Genomic DNA, 17,396 nt, shown 5'->3' with positions numbered 1-17,396 from the left:
TCACTGGGAACTAGTTCTCTCGCGGGCGCAAAGCGTGATGGTATTGACCTGGCCCCAGTACCACGGGTAGTTGTTCAAAGAGTGGATAACTTTATCCAGCCAGTAGATAAATTGCTATCCAGCGGATAAAATGTACTCCAACATAAGCTTTTGGCAAGTTTTACACACAACCCCATACTTAAATTAGACAAATGCTTCTGCTTTATACACAAATTGTAAGGTTATGGGGCAATTCTTGCACAAATTTTATCTGCGGCATAGCGACCTATCCAATAGATAAAATTATCCGCTCTTTGAACAACTGGGGCCTGGATGGTAAACTTCTAAATTAGTCCAAAAAAGTCACATCAGAAAACTTTAAAGAAGGTTCTCACAGTGTCGTAGCCACAAGTACTTTATTACGCGGGATGCAGGGCAGACGGCTTCAAAAATTCGGTGGGGTATGGTATATTTACGCGTTATGCCCTCAGGGCAGACCGCGTGGAAGTTTCGGTAGGGTATCTTTTTGATCGACGTCTTCGTTTTTTTTTTTTTTTTTTTGGTTTTTTTGCATTCATTTTTCTTCATCGCTACGGAAGGATACGTTTCCACCTGCATTTCCTCTCCCATAGACGTCTTGATAACTAATAAAATGACTCCACAAACTGGAATAATGTAACTAGTGGCTGGCTGAATTAACATTTATATATTGAAATGTGATTAATTAGCTGTAGTTAGGCAGGTCCACATCAGGACTTCGGTCTTGCCAATTCACTTTTAACCTGCATTGTTAAATAAAGATGTATGTATGTGTATGTATGTATTTATTAACGGGTGTTTTAGTCATAGTTGTGTTAGTAGTAAGTGCTACAAATGACAGCTTGTTTATTAGAGCACACTCTTTTATTAATTATCTCGAAATATCTGCACAAAAATTAGTCTAATTTTCTGTTAAAATTCCACAATCAACCCCAGCGTTGTCAGGTGCGGAGTATTTCGACCAGTGTGTGTCTCTCTCTTATTTCCAGTCTCTCTCTCGTGATGTCTACTTGCCGAATTGCGTGGAACTAAGTAAATATTTTTCGCGCTTGGCGAGCACAACTCGCTTATGACTCCTGGGTATGACTCACTGAGGGGGACCAAAACACTCTTTCATTTGCGTAGCTTTCTTCAACCTCTCAGCTCTCAATTCTGAGCCAGAAATCAGTATTTAATCACAGCAAACCGTAAAGGACCAGTCCTCCATTTTGAGCTAAGTTTCAACTGACCCATTCCCTCTAGTTATAACATCTCTCTCGTATCTTGTCCTGATGCGTTTTCAGCTTATTGTCTTCGTCAGTCGGTCCTCATAAACCAATACTGCTTTTACTGTGCCGCAATAGCCTTTGATAGAAGTGGTTGTAAAGCAGGCTGCAGGGTAGCGACTTGCTTCAAATGCTCGAGTGTCGTGAACACCATTCCTGAAGCCATTCGGCCCTATAACCACACTGTCACAGCACTCTTTATCAACATTCGTTTGTTGATCTCTATGTACTGCTCCTTTATCTTTGCTTGAAGAAACAGTGATTCCTAGAAAACTGCTTTTGTCCTTGGTGACCTATTTTTACGAAGCTGTTCACCGAAATCTTGACAAAACTAAAACCCTCTTCACGGAAATCATGTTGGTGATTCGGAAAGGCTAGCAAAGCGCTTATTTGCAATGCTGCAAGAAAAAAACCCAGCATTATCACCGTTCGCAGCCTGGTATTGTTGATGTGAGACGTGTGCTTCATTTCTCAATAGAAGCCTTTAGCCTTTAATAGGAGTTTCTGTTCATCGCCGTTGAATTCTGACGTCATCTGAAGGGAAATTTCTCGTGACTTTCGGTTGCGTGTCACGACGGTAAATCAATTTTCCTATTATGCAGTGCGCTCCCAAGCTCGACAGAAGACAGAAGATAGAAGGGAGAAAAAGGTGCGAAAGAATTGCGAGAAAATATTGCGAATTTTCAATATTTGGGGGTCTACTGCGAACGAGGTTGGTAATGCCTCTGAAGTGGGTGATGCGGAGGAAACTTCAACTCAACGAAAAGAGATTGGATTTGTTTTGAATTTATCATTAGTTTTGCTATTTTTTCTATCAACTTTTTTCATGTCTGTGTTACCAGTATTTTTTTTGTATTCTGCTCGAAAATGTAGTATTATGCTGGCATAACATATCCAAACGTTCCTGAGAGCAGAGCCTCTTTTGACATGAAAAGGAAGATGGTAATGTTCGCATAATTATTTCAACAGAGTTTTTCGGAACTATAAACTTTTTTGTGGAAACTGTGGCTGGGGATGAGTTTTGTCTTTTGCATGATCTTCTTTTTTCAAGGATACAAAACAATCGCAAAAATAAAAACCCGCAAAAAATGTTATGTTCTAGAAATTTTCTGGAAAGTTTGGAATAAAGTCAAAAGCCGGCTGTCAAAATTGGCTGTCAAACTGCCAAAATAGCTTGCTTCTGATTGGCCTCTGGTTGCTCTTGTTCCTGATTGGTGTTTTTGAGTACATTGAGTTGGCTTGAAACTGACTCCAAAAATACTTGAGTACGACTTGAACAATTTTCTCGTTTGTCAGTATAAATGCAGCTTTTTAAAATTTTCCTAGAAATGATGGATCGTATTTGGCTCTCAGTTAATGAACAAAAGCTGAGCAAGTGTGGGGATTTATACTTATCCAACAAAAGGATATCTCACGTTAAAATTGTCGCTAAACAACTTTGGGCTATGCTGACGACATTGGTCCTTGGTTGAAAAGAACTGACAAAAATTTAAGAAGAAAACGGCAACGACCCAGAGAATGACTCTGCTACCTAACCAGGGTAAGTGAACCTAAGTTTGGAGGCAACAAAGTTCCTGGGTTCTGTTTCCTTTTAAGAATTGACGACTCACAACAACCAGAGAAAAGAGACAATGAAATCAAGGATCGAAGAGGCACCATTTCAATGTAATTTGCGTTCGGTATTTGACATGCAGAATCTCACTCGACTGTTAGGCAGATGGAAACTAAACTTTTCTCTAAAACAAATTTTTCCAGTTGTTCTTTTTGGCTGCTTAGCATTCTATTAAAAATAATCGACTGACGGCCTTTTTTTTCTTTTTCAACGAATTAAAGCTGAATTAAGTTAGGATTTGTAGCGGCTCTAATGATTCACTTCATTGTCTTCACATTTCTGTTCGCGGTGTAGGCTTAGTTATCGTATATTTGTAAACTATGATAAACCTTTAATGCTGTAAATTGGCTCATGATTGAACAACAAAAATAATAAAGACAAAAATATATTCATTTCAAAAATTCTTAATCTGTACAGTTACAATTTGAACTTAAGCTTTTAAGTCTTTCTTTAAATTTGTTCTTCACGTTTGCAAACCAAAATGCATCACGTGGATTCCTTTTATAAGCTGCAATCGATTAATTTTCTAAGCACTGTACTTTTTGGCAAAGTCGTTTACTTTAGAGAGCTAAAAATTAATTTCAAAATGAAATTTCCTTTAGCAAAATAATGGCGCGTTTTAATTTGCGCGAGCGTTCGAACAAGAAACGTCTTGATACTACTGTTTGTGACGAAATTATGGAGAAAGGTTTCCATGGTTGTACACAGAAAACAATCATTTCGCTTGAGATTTCGGTGCGGCCAGTACCTATTTTCGGAGCGGGAAAATTTTCGAGATTTTCGAAGTCAGTTTCAAAGAAAAAGTGTTAAAAACAACAAATCACAGTAAAACAAACAAGAAAACAATAACATCTACAGTTTTTTTGTTCGAAGTCGTCGTTTCGCTTGAAAAATCCGCGGACGAAACCCGATGGCTTCGCAGCTTACGAGCAGAGAGATTGGAGGTGCCAACAGAAATGGCCTGCCTCCAGGGCAGAAAAAATCCAAAATACCAATCAGAATAACCCGGCTGAGCAGCAACAGCGACGGAAAATTATCGTCAGAAGGCGCTACGGTGACAAAGAAGCAACTGTCAAGGAACTGCGTGAACAAGCTTGGAAACAAGCCACCATCAAGAATTCCGATCAAGACAGAGTGCAAAAAGACAATCCGGAAGAAGGAAGACCATGGCAAGAATACAAAGCCTGTAGAAGACCAAACGTCTTCAGGAAAAGACTCAGGTATCCTGAATTTTTTTCTTCTGGTATTAGATAAACAGCATTTAGGTTAAGGCATGTTTTGCCTTTGATTCAGATAAGAAAAACAGCTTTAGTTTGCGTGACACATCTTTTCTTGTAGATTTGTAAAATGGGAGGGTTGAAGCTAGGAAAAGGACTTATTACAGCAGGAATGTAAGAGGAACGAGAGAGGTAGAGGAGTGTGTACAGGAAAACAATTGAGAAACATCTATTAGAAAAAAGACCTGTTTACATTTGGGTTCGTGTTTAAGAGTGGGCAGGTAAAAAAGAGGGACGTTATTTGATAAGTGAGATTTGTGCTTCTGTTAAAAAGACGCACATATTTGAGAAGGGTGATGTGTTAGGAAGGTACGTATTAGGAAAGGGTCTTTGAGAAAAGAAGGGTGTGTTAGAAAATAGGGGCGGTTTAGGAAAGGGGTGTGTTAGAAAAAAGAGGCGCATTAGAGAACGGGTATGTTAAAAAAGAGAGGCGGGTCAGAGAAAAGGTGTGTTAGAAAAGAGGGGTGTGTTAGAAAAGAAAGGCGGGTTAGAAAAGGGGTGTCTTAGAAAAGAGGGGCGTGTTAGAGAAGGGGTGTGGTAGAAAAGAGCAGCGTAAAAGAAAAGGGGTGTGTTAGAAAAGAGGGGCGCATTAAAGAAGGGGTGTGTTAGAAAAGAGGGGCGGGTTAGAGAAGGGGTGCGTTAGAAAAGAGGGGCGGGTTATATAAGGGTGTGTTACAAAAGAGGGGCGGGTTAGTGAGGGGGTCTGTTACAAAATAGGGGCGCATTAGAGAAGGGGTGTGTTGGAAGAGAGGGGCGCATAAGCGAAAGGACGTGTAAGAAAAGAGGGGTGCATAAGAAAAAGGATGTGTTAGAAAAGAGAGGCCGGTTAGAGAAGGGGTGTGTTAGAAAAGAGGGGCGGGTTAGATAAGGGGTGTGTTAGAAAAGAGGGGCGGGTTAGAGAAAGGGTGTGTTAGAAAAGATTGGCGGGTTAGATAAGGGGTGTGTTAGAAAAAAGGGGCGGGTTAGAGAAGGGGTGTGTTAGAAGAGAGGGGCGCATTAAAGAAGGGGTGTGTTAGAAAAGAGGGGCGGGTTAGAGAAGGAGTGTGTTAGAAAAGAGGGGCGGGTTAGAGAAGGGGTGTGTTAGAAAAGAGAGGTGGGTTAGAGAAGGGGTGTGTTAGAAAAGAGAAGCGGGTTAGTAAAGGGGTGTGTAAGAAAAGAGGGGCGCATAAGTGAAGGGGTGTGTTAGAAAAGAGGGGTGCATAAGAGAAGGGGTGTGTAAGAAAAGAGGGGTGCATAAGAGAAAGGGTGTGTTAGAAAAGAGGGGCAGGTTAGATAAGGGGTGTGTTAGAAAAGAGGGGCGCGTTGGTAAAAAGGTGTGTAAGAAAAGAAGGGCGCATAAGAGAAGGGGTGTGTTAGAAAACAGGGGCGGGTCAGTGCAGGGGTGTGTTAGAAAAGACGGGCGCATAAGAGAAGGATTGTGTTAGAAAAGACGGGCGGGTTAAATAAGGGGTGTGTTAGAAAAGAGGGGCGGGTTAGTGAAGGGGTGTGTTAGAAAAGAAGGGCGAATAAGCGAAGGCAGTGTGTAACAAAAGAGGGGTGCATAAGAGAAGGGGTGTGTTCGAAAAGAGAGGCGGGTTAGAGAAAGGATGTGTTAGAAAAGAGGGGCGGGTTAGATAAGGGGTTTGGTAGAAAAGAGGGGCAGGTTAGAGAAGGGGGTGTTAGAAAAGATGGGAGGGTTAGAGAAGGGGTGTGTTAGAAAAGAGGGGTGGGTTAGATAAGGGGTTTGATAGAAAAGAGGGATGGGTCAGAGAAGGGGTGTTCTAGAAAAGAGGGGCGGGCTAGATAAGGCGCTTGATAGAAAAGAGGGGCGGGTTAGAGAGTGGGTGTATTAAAAAAGAGGGGCGGGTTAGAGAAGGGGTGTGATAGAAAAGAGGAGTGGGTTAGATAAGGGGTTTGATAGAAAAGAGGGGCGGGTTAGAGAAGGGGTGTATTAGAAAAGAGGGGGAGTTAAAGAAGAGAAGTGTTAGAAAAGAGGGGCGGGTTAGATAAGGGGTTTGATAGAAAAGAGGGGCAGGTTAGAGAAGGGGTGGGTTAGAAAAGAGGGGCGCGTTAGTAAAGGGATGTGTAAGAAAAGAGGGGCGCATAAGAGAAGGGGTGTGTTAGAAAAGACGGGCTGGTAGATAAGGGGTGTGTTAGAAAAGAAGGGCGAATAAGCGAAGGCAGTGTGTAAGAAATGAGGGGTGCATAAGAGAAGGGGTGTGTTCGAAAAGAGAGGCGGGTTAGTGAAGGGGTGTGTTAGAAAGGAGGGACGCATAAGAGAAGGGGTGTGTAAGAAAAGAAGGGCGCATAAGAGAAGGGGTGTGTTAGAAAAGAGGGGCGCATAAGAGAAGGGGTGTGTTAGAAAAGAGGGGCGGGTTAGAGAAGGGGTGTGTTAGAAAAGAGGGGCGCATAAGAGAAGGGGTGTGTTAGAAAAGAGGGGCGGGTTAGAGAAGGGGTGTGTTAGGAAAGAGGCGCGGGTTAGTGAAGGGGTGTGTAAGAAAAGAGGGGCGCATAAGTGAAGGGGTGTGTTAGAAAGGAGGGACGCATAAGAGAAGGGGTGTGTTAGAAAAGAGGGGCGGGTTAGATAAGGGGTGTGTTAGAAAAGAGGGGCGGGTTAGAGAAGGGTGTGTTAGAAAAGAATTCTGTGCAGGTTAGGTACTAATTAGAAGAACAGGTTGTTTTCAGAAGGACAAGTTAAAGAACGTCGTTTTAGACGCGTTAGAGAAAGGATGAAAGAGGGACTAGATTAAAAGAAAGTTGCCCAAAGTATCTAAAGACCATTTAAATGTTAAACATTTTAACAGCCATCCATGTCTACAAAGAACGCAGCTATTACAAAGCCTCTAAGGATGTGAGACCTCGAACACCAAGACAGTTAACTCCTTTGGAAAATGAAAAGGTAAATAATTAACCCACAATCGCTCATGCTAACAAATTCATCGTCCACCACTAAGAGATCCGGAGACGAAAAGTATCCAAAAGAGTTTATTTGGGCGTGGTGTGATCCTCTGCCTCTAAAAGTTTCGTAAACTCCATCTCGTTAGAATAGACCTTGGCTGAGGAACCTGTAAAAGCCTGGACATGAGATAGTGCGCCAGGTACACCTAGCAACATTTTTACTTCTGTAGAGCACAAGATGCCCGTTTCGTCAACAACGCATCATGTTTCAATGACAGCAAACGTCAGGCGATCTCGGTTTGTTAAGGCTCAAAGATAATTTATCGAAAGACAGGTTAGGCGCACGTTTTTCACCAAAAGACTTAAATCTACCAAACAATTCTTATGTGAAATAGACGCGAATCGCTGCACCTAAGATATCAATCGCCTAGGGTAATTTAAGGTGAAAGTAATTTTGATGCTTTTTAACAAACAGATCAAACAGATAATACCAAGTGATAATAACTTGGACAGCAATATCTCACCCTCCAAGAGGACAGATGACGTCAGGCCAGAGTTGGACTTTGCCTGCGAGAATCCAAACTTTATTGTGTCAGCGGAAGCCACCATGAGCACCAGTGATGTCGATGGCGACTTCCAGTGCCACTCAACCTCAAGTTCTGAGCAGCAGCTGTCAAATGAGCAATCCTTGTTGAATGAGACAGACAAGTAAGTAAAACAAATGATCAAACGCATTTAGTTTCACTTAAAGATCGTGCCTACTATTGTTACTGCGCATACGTTCTGCGCATCTCGAGATACTCGGGTTTCCTATGGGTAGTGCCTGCTAAAACAGGGATATTTTTGCGCGGTTTAAAACTATGCGGAGAAAGCAGAACTTAGTAAATGCTCTTGGTATCCAAAAATAAAATTGGGGATAACTATGCATTTTTCAGAGAAAATAGAGCTTCAATTTTGGGAAAAAAATCGCCATACGTTGCTTCGTATTTTACTGCTTTTTAGAATAATTGTTGCTTAATTATCTCGAAAACATCCCACGCTATTACCACTTTTCTTTCTGGACTCCAGCATCCCATACTAAGACCTGCTTTTAATTCCCGCATAGTTATAAACTGTGCAAAAATACTTCTGCATTAGGAGACACCGTCCTTAATACGCGTGCGCGATGCGCTTTGCGTATCTCTTTGCCCAATTGGGCGTTAGTCGCGCGCTTTGTTCGAATTTTTTACATGAAATACTTTGTCTGGTGCACTCTTTAGACACGTCCTTGTCTTTCTACAGTTGTTAACTCGTTTTATGTAATTACCATGTTCTGATATACTTGTCTGGCATGACATAACTGTGAGATAAATTGAAACAAATCTCTTTTTTGGTTCGGTACATACTTATATAGCCGGAAAAAAGATATTAGTCCAACCACATTCTTGCCTCGGAAACGAGAACTGACAAGCGGCTGTAATAAGTCCCTACCTTCTGGTAAGGTAACGTTTTCAGAACTGCGTACTGCTGTAATTGCATTTTAGAAATGTGTTTGAAGCTTGTAATAGGTATAACTGAGAAAGTTGTGAGTGTTAGCTCATTCACGTTTTGTAGTCGTTTCTCAGCAAATCTTGTGATATGCTTGTAATGACGCACTCAGATTGTCATTTCTATTTGGTTATCATCTCGTTTTATTGTTTAGGGAGGACGAACAGTCCACAAAAGCTGAAGACAAAGACACCAATGTAGACAACAACATTGTGAAGCAAGATGTTATCATGACAAGTTCCGCCGAAGAAACTGAACAACCCAACAATGACGAGGACATAGTCAGCGAGGAAGAGTTTGATCATTGTAACTCCGCATCAATGGTCAGCCTGGAGAAAAGCAAAATGGCTGAGCTCAACGACACAGCAAGACTGCTTCAAGCACAATTTGAAGTGGAAAATAAAAAAGCCGTGGAACGAATTGAGAAAGTGAAGGAAGAACTCAAAGAATGTCAAGAAAAAGAAACTACCATCACGCAGGAATGCGAGGAGATAAAGAAGAGAACTCGCAGTCTCAGGGTGGACATGAAGTGCTTGGAAAAGAAGACTGTGGAAAGAGAAACGTCGGAATGTGAGGAGAGAAAGAAGATTGCAAAGAAGAAAAGAAGAATTGAACGCAAACTGAAGAAAATAAAAGCTAAGACGCCAGCAGCAACGGAAACTCTCGGGATGTCGAAAGACATTGAAGATGAGATAACAGAGGACGTGTGCATCAAAGAGCCACTCTCCAGTTACCAAGCCTTGGTTGATTCTGACGATAAAAGTACTAGTATCCTAACAAAGCAACTGTCCTTTGGTGGAGATGGTGCTGCGTCACTAAAGGTGGAAATGATTACTTTATCCTATCGCAGACCTGAAAACTGCTGTTTCTCTATGAATGGTTGTTTGTTCACAAGCACATTTGATGACAGACAGCTTTTGCAAATTGGTTTGAAGCACAAGGGGTCAGTTTCAGCAGTGGTTAACATTTCTGATCAGCTTCTACAAAAAGAACTGTTGAACGTTTTCGAAGCTGTCAATGCAGTCAAAAACACAAGGGCATTCACCGTCAGTTATGTGAAACAGCCTGCAGAAATTGAGATGAAGGATGAAGTTTCATCTGAGCAAGAAGACCTTGAGGACAAAGAACACTATCATATGAAAGAAAAACGTTCTGGAAATGTAAATGGAGAAAAGGCACTTTGCAGAGCTAGAGAAGACCACCAAGTATCATTGGCGGACGCTGCACGAGACGAACAGGACAATTTTGTTTCGGAAATTGTTGAGGTGACCAACAACGAGAATGTGAAGCTGAAAAATCAGATTGCTGCCTTAAAAGAGGAAGCTAAATCATTTGAGATCGAAAAACAAAGTTTGAAGACTGAGCTGGAAACAGTGAGACTGGAACTAAAACGTCTTACATTCAGTGAGCTGGTAGCTAAGAAGGAGAGTGCAAGTAAAATGGTCATTTGTTCGGAAGAGATGCGAAAAAACGTACACTCGAAAAGAAAGGAAAAGAAAAAGAAGAGAAAGAATGAGATAAGAAAGTTGAGGAAAGAACAAAGAGATCTAGAGGAAGAGCTAATGACTACGAAACAGCGTCTTTCACAGAAAGAGCATGAACTGGAGGAAACAAAACAGACTCTACCATTCCTGACAGAGACCGCAGAAGCACTAAAGCAACGTGTGTTACAAATGGATTATTTATTTGAAAACTCCAGCACCTTGAATTCTGACCTGTCCTCCATTCCCGATGACTCCAGCTTAAATGATTGTGCGTCGTTGTTGGATTTAAATTCGGTTGCAGAGACTGGAACTCAAGAAGAAGAAAATGCTGGATACGGCGAGCTGTCCTTTGACAACGAGGTACAGGTTGAGTCAAAAGAGGTGATTACAGAACAGATGAAGTCTGGTTCTGAAGAACTGACCTCACAAACACATGAAGAAAGTACGGCAACTTTGCTGACAACAACTGCAGAGAAAGGCTCCAAGGCGGTGGAAACACAGCTGGTGAATCTGCATCAAATCCTAAAAGATTCTCTTCAAGAACTGCAAGAATTTAAAACAGCCATTGGTCAAAAACATGACTCGTGGAAGAATAAAAAGAAAGGGCGTGTGGTGGCTGACGCCAGAGTGTGGCTGAATAATGAATTGTGGTTTCGAGAAAACCAGAAGGAAATGATGGCGCGCGAAAATGCTCAGATTATGGAGAAACTTGAAGCCACTATAATACGACTTGAAGAGGAGCTTGGAGACACGCAAGTGTTGCTAGAGGGAAAAACAGAAGCGCTCGAGCAAGCAGAAATAATACTACAACTGCAAACGTCACTTCTTACTAGTAAGGAAGCAACGCACAAAGGCATCGTGAAACAACTTCAAGAAGATCTTGAGAGCACACAGACCTTGTTGGAGGAAAAGACAAAAGCGCTCGAGCAAAGAGAAGCAACGCTACAAGTGCAGACATCGCTTCTTGCTAGTAGGGAAGCAAAGCACGAAGAGGTCGTAAAACAACTTCAAGAAGATCTTGAGAGGATGCAGACCTTGTTGAACGAAAAGACAGAGGCGTTAGAGTACACAGACGCAAAGCTAAACCTGCAAACGTCACTCCTTGCTGCTGAGCAAGCAAAGTATGAAGACATGGTTAAACAACTTGAGGAAAATCTTGAAGACACTCACGCTTTATTGAAGGAAAAGAAAGACGCGCTAGAGGAAGCAGAAATAAAATTACAATCACAAGTAAAGCAAACACAAGCAGCGAGGCTGTGCGTGAATAGTGAGAAAGGCCAGGTTGTCCAAAACATGAAGTTTGGAGCTGTGGAGCTAACGCAAGATGAACTTGAACTGATAGTAGCTGAGCTTGCGCGTACCAAGAGCGAGAAGACAAAACTTTTACGAGAAGTCACTGATGTTACTGCGCGTTTCAAACTTGAGAAAAGGATGGCACAAAGGGACAAAGATGTTTTGTGGAAGTTATTTAACGCCGCCTTAAAGGAATTAGAGGCAAAGACGAAAATGAATCCTAAGGAGTCAGCAATTCAACCTTTGTGGCTCGGTTTCCAGAAACGAGAGATGCAGGAGTACGACAGCAATTATGAGCAGACTAAAAAAGAATCAAATCCCATGATTGGATCAATAAAGCAGGAGAACTATGGACTACTTAACACTGTATTACGACAGGGGATAGATGAGATGACTCATGGTGTTGAAGAAGATGCGCCTTCTCGCCCATTCACCGTAAGTGATGTCTTCACTCACTTGCCGTAACGCACTCACGTGACAGAAATTATACTTATGGTGTTTTGCCAGGACATCTGAAATCCTCTGCTTGAATTCCCTTTCACCGAGCTTTATCAGTAAATTCCTTCTTTCAGCGACAGTGTTTCGATGGAGGGTAATTTAACCATCGTAAACGCTGCAAAGAAAGCAACTGAGGGGGCGGATCTATGAAAGGATGGATCCTAGTCAGTAGGCTTTGTATTTAAAGAATAAAATACAAGGAACAGCAAACGAAAATGCTGCAGGTATACGCAGGATCTGTGAAAGACCTAATCAGCCAAAAATATAAGTAGCTGTCCACCGTTGCATTTTTTGACTCTCGGTTTGTAATCAATACCAGTATGCTACAAGCTCGTCCTGATTTGCGCTAGGACAATGTAACCAGTGTCTTCGTCCCATAATGCTTTTAAGAGACACATTTTGATTCTGGTACGACTACGCCTACATTACTTGCAAAAAATTTCGGACGATTTTAATTTCGGACAAAAATAGTGTCCGAAAATAAAACCGTCCGAATTTTTACAGTATAGTATAAAACTTTAAAAGTACTTTCTGGGCGACAGCATCACATATTCAAAGCCAATATACATGATATGTTTAGAATTTGGATTCGGCGGCTTTGCTCAGTCGTTCTTTTTGTCACTGAAAAGGTAAGTTTTTGAAACACTGCTTGAGGCATAAGCTTGATTGAGTTTTTGTTATTTTCTCGTTGGTGTAACCGGCTGTGAAACCTTGAAGGTAAAGTAAAACTATCATTTTCACAGATTTTATTTCAGTCTAATTCATGTTTTTTAGTCGTAAATTTACTTTGGGCATGTTTCAGCGCAGTGTCCAAAATTTTTGTCCGAAAATTGTCCGAAATGAGGGAAAAAGTGTCCGAAAATTAAACGTCCGAAATAAAACGTCCGAATTTTTTTGCAAGTAATGTACGACACTACAACTTTTGTCGAACAGAGAAAGAGCACGCACGTGAAGCGGTGTCATTTTGGCGGGAAAACGAGATAGCCGTCGTTATTTTGCTACAACTTTTTGTGAGAACATCGTAGTGGCGAAAACAAATCCTCGAAACTTAGGTGATCTCGTCTGTTTGGAATCACAAAAGGGCTCGGCTATCATTATTCAAAACTACTACGTCAATTTCATCGCTCACAAAGAGTAAAATGAACCTTCCTAGAATATATCTTTTCTCATTACTCAGTAAAGGCTTGAACTCAAGTCTTGTAGTCGTAGTCGTACGCGAACTAGAATCTATGGTTCTCTTATGACTTTAATGACTCACAGCTGCTCAAGAGTACAATAAGCAGTAACCTTACACTGAATCTCTGCTCAAACCATTGTAACATTGTTTTCTTGTTTTTGTTTTTCATTTGCAGTGGGCCGCGTTTGACGCCAGGAGCCATATGAACCGTGAGAGACTGGACCTCAACTTGGACTGTTAAAAAACATTTCTCTTTAAAATATTGAAAAACAAAAAAAAAAAAAAAAAAAGAAAACAAAGGAAAAAAAAAAAAGAAATTTATTCTGATTATTTATTTCCGATTAATTTTTTGGTAATTTATTAACGTAAATCAATTACTTTCTCGTGTTAATATGTAAGTCGTAAAATTTTGCATCAAAAGATTTTCAAATCAGTGAAATTTGCTATGCGCTGTAAATAGAGTGATTTCATTATGTCATAATCTGTTGAGTGAGCATCTTATTTGAGTCAAAAAACAAAAACAGACATTATTGGTGTAAAACAGTATCTTAATTATGTACCTTATTTCAGTCAAAAAAAGAAAAAAGAAAAAACAAAGCAAATAAGTTAAGAAAAACCAGAACATTATGTGTGAAATAGGACAGTAGAACCTCGATTTAACGAAGTGCCAAAGTTGGTTCGTTGTATCGAAGTTGTGTTTCATACATTTTAAAAGGCCGGGATGGAGAATATTGTTCATTACACAGAGGACTTCGTTATATAGAGATTCGATAAATCGAGGTTCCACTGAGTCTTATTTCAGTCAAAAAAAAAAGAAAATTATTTGTGTGAAATAGTATCTTGATTCGTCTTCATATTAGGCCTCACTTATGGCTGTCGTAAGGTGGAATTTTTGTTTGTTTGTTTTGGCTGTTTACATCCCAAATATTTCTCAGTGAGTATTGGAATTTTTTTTTATTTCAGCAATATCATGAGCTAGTAATTTCCAGAAAGTGATAAGGTTTCAAGCCGAACACATCGTTTCATAATTGAGGTCTAATATAAAGGCATCTCAGTAAGCCGGTAATCATTTGTGAAATCACTCTACAATCAAACAAATTTGGGTATCATTTTTCCAATATATTGCATGACTTTCTACTGCAAATTTAGCACACGAAAGTCCTTTGTGTATAAATTTTAATCTTTTCCGCCACTTTTTCACCTTGCTAGCAGAGCCACCCTTTCCCCGACTAAGAGGAGACAAGACATGCTCTGTTCGCAGGCTGTCATTTTTTTTGTTCGAGAAAAGAGAAAAGAGAAAAGGGCAAGGGTCACAGGGATTTGGTCTTATTTCAGAAACACAAAAACGTTTTCTGTTAACAAAACCTTTAAAACTAATTTTCCTATTTTGTTATAAATTAGCACTCTAGTCAGTGTACCAAAAACTGTCGCTGGGTATCTCTGGTGATAGACTGGTTTGAAATCTATTACAACTTGAAAAAAGTTAGGCGAATTTTTTTAAGTTTACGCATTTTCGTTTCCAAAAAGTGCTAGAACAAATCGTGAGTTGTTCTAGCTTTTCAAGAATTTAGTTGATGTCTCTCTTTATCGATCAGTGAAGATATTCTTCACTTTTTTCACCAAACTGAAAAGGTCAAAATGCGCGTGACAGTTCCTCCTTGATCCAAGCAAATTGATTTGTTTGGATGCATATAAATATGTAAATAAGGGGAAAATTTATTGTTATTTATTATTTCATTTTATCATATTTAATTTACGAAAATATTTGTAAATAGTTTTGGGAGAACTTCGCGGGACACTGAGCAAACATAACCTGCGTTGAGAAAATATATATATATATATATGTAAAATATACTGTAGGTAAATAAAATAATTTATATCTGTTTGATTGTCTTCTTTGATTTTCCTGTCAGAAATACTAAGAAGTCTTCTTAAAACACAAGGAGCAATGCTCTGAACATGTAGTGATGGTCAATCTTAAGCCTCTGGGGGATTCCTCGCAATTTAGTTTGCTACCTGGTTATCCAAATCCTGACGCTATTTCAGTACAAAATTCCCCAGTTTTCTAATCTCACTTTCAAACCTGATCCCGTTATTGTATTTGGAATGGGTTATCAGCGGTTATTTTATTTCGAATGGCTGACACCACGAGATCGTCAAATTCCCGGAACTTTGCCCATGTTTATTTGGCTTGGCTTGGTGTGTTTAGAAACCACGGAAACAACCCTGAAGTGTGAAAAACAATCAAGTTCCAGGTGACTGAGAGTCTCCTGACACATATGGGTATTTCAGTCTGCCCATAAGCCGACAAAGTGGTGTGATCTTGGATTAATGAAAGAAGAAAGGGCCTCAGTAATATAAAATGATCGAGAAACTTTGGAAATTGAAATTGAAGCGTCTCATATTCTACCAAGGCTTTGCAATACAATACAATACAATACAATACAATACAATACAATACAATACAATACAATACTTTATTGACACTCCCCTGGTGGGGCTTTTCAGTGACAATGCAATCAACAATATAAAAAACATACCTATAAGAATTAATCATGTAATAGATATCACCACTACATACTATACAATCATAATAAAATGAATACTCAAAAGATACTAAATACTATCATGACGTACTATCAACAAAAAAATCAGTAATCAATTTATTTTTCAGGTAAAATTTAAACGTAGAAATCGATTTTGCAGCTTTAAGAGTACTGTCTAGATTGTTCTAAATATGGACCAAGCGGTAGTAGAAAGTTCTCTGCCCGGTACTCGACTTATACAAGGGGATGTTTAAAAGTTGGCAAGTTCGAGTCACACGCCCGGTGACCGCAAGTTTTGTCGTAAATTGATCGCTGAGATAACGTGGAGCTTGACCAGTCATGCATTTAAATGCCATGACAGGGTCACAGAGGAATAGCTTTTGTTTAACTGGTAACCAACATAGATCTCTTAGTGCAGGGGTTATGTGATCGAATTTCCTGGTACCTGTAATAATGCGCGCAGCAAAGTTCTGAACTGACTGTAGTCTACAGATGTTTTTGTTCGAGGTATTCGACCACACTGTGGAACAGTACAGTAACTTGCTAAAGACTAGGGCATTTATTACTGTCACCAGTTGGTTATGGTCAAGAACATGTTTAACCCGGCTGATTTGTGCGAGACTTGACATGCAAGATGAAGTAGTTTTTAAAACATGGTCATCAAATGCTTTGGTTTTCTTTCGTTACATTTTCTTGGTTTTTCAAAGGATTGTACTGCTGATGCTAACATTATTTTAAAGTCGCTGCAGTACATGATCACTTGCTTGTCCATGTTCTTTTACACCCGTCCGGTCCGACACACACTGGATATCCTAATCCCAGATATAAGGCTAACTGGAGTGCAACCGGAGTGGGTCACCAAAGTGTCATTACGCGGGAGGCCCTCAGGGCAGACCGCGTCAAAATTTCAGTCAGGTATGGTATTTTTTTTCTTCATCGTAGTCACAAGTCGCAATGATTCCATGCCTCAAGAATCTAATATGCCATTTTCAGAAAGAAAACAACCCTTTTTGAAGCGGTTAATGGAAAGAATAACTTCTAAAAAGCAATCGAAAGATTAATTAGTGGAAAGTGGAGAGTTCCTGGTGAAGAAATTACGTTTTGTTCGACAGATTGTAGAACCACAATGCGAGGAGGAAAGGTCATTGATAAGCTAAAACACATCACATCACTTTGTCCGACTGATACGTAAACGCTACTGGAAATCCACTTCACAATTGATTGTCAAACTTAACTAAAAGTTTTCATTTAGGAAAGCTTTTTGTCTGTTTGTCTTTCTGTTTTGTTGACGAAACGACTGAGGACACTTTGTAATCTTACACTTAGTGACATAACATAGGCAAAATATAAAAGGTGCTGTTGATAAGGTTTGAAATCAATGCTCGTCTGTTTCACAATGTTCTGCTGTTTATATTTATAAATGAAATACAGGGGGAAATATTTGTTAAGAAGAATACCTGGTGCTTTCTTACGTTTTCCGTCTTTGATTTGGAGAAAGGAACTCCGTGTGGCTTGGTCACTATGGCAAACTGGGGCAGGGGAGGGCCCCCGCTCCAATCCTCTCGCACCTGAACTAAAAGAGAGCTTGTTCACAGGGTATTTCACAATTCATTGATAATTTGTTCTGTTTATTTTTGTTGCCTACTTCCTGGCACATTTGACCTAAATCTACCATCTACAGAATTATTAAAACAAATCTTATTACAATTGTGTTCACCTCTCCAGCAATCTAATTAAGGTGGGGGTTCACCTAAAAGCCATTTTCACGCCGCTTAAAATCGGTCAAATGAAAATATCTTGTTTGCATTTCAAGCAATACAAA

At 40.1% G+C, this 17,396-nt stretch overlaps 1 protein-coding gene across 2 annotated transcripts; it reads left to right on the top strand.

Annotated features, from left to right (window-relative positions):
- Positions 1–2,171: 2,171 nt before the first annotated feature.
- Positions 2,172–13,847, top strand: LOC146480479 (uncharacterized). Of its 2 annotated transcripts, none has more exons than XM_085109657.1 (5): positions 2,172–4,115; positions 6,956–7,050; positions 7,534–7,757; positions 8,731–11,788; positions 13,204–13,847. In XM_085109657.1, exons 1-5 carry the CDS (start codon positions 3,806–3,808, stop codon positions 13,267–13,269), a joined length of 3,753 nt encoding a protein of 1,250 aa, XP_084965783.1. In that variant the 5' UTR covers positions 2,172–3,805; the 3' UTR covers positions 13,270–13,847. The 2 variants fall into 2 exon arrangements, with proteins under 2 accessions (XP_084965783.1, XP_084965782.1); XM_085109656.1 differs by having other exon boundaries at positions 7,525–7,757.
- The last annotated feature ends 3,549 nt before the right edge of the window (positions 13,848–17,396 follow it).

Source organism: Pavona decussata, unplaced genomic scaffold, assembly GCF_977016875.1.
Source record: "Pavona decussata unplaced genomic scaffold, jaPavDecu1.1 SCAFFOLD_53, whole genome shotgun sequence".
NCBI classification, from domain to species: Eukaryota; Metazoa; Cnidaria; class Anthozoa; order Scleractinia; family Agariciidae; genus Pavona; species Pavona decussata.
The sequence above is the reverse complement of the archived record's forward strand: the minus strand, read 5'-3'. Positions and strand labels throughout refer to the sequence as shown.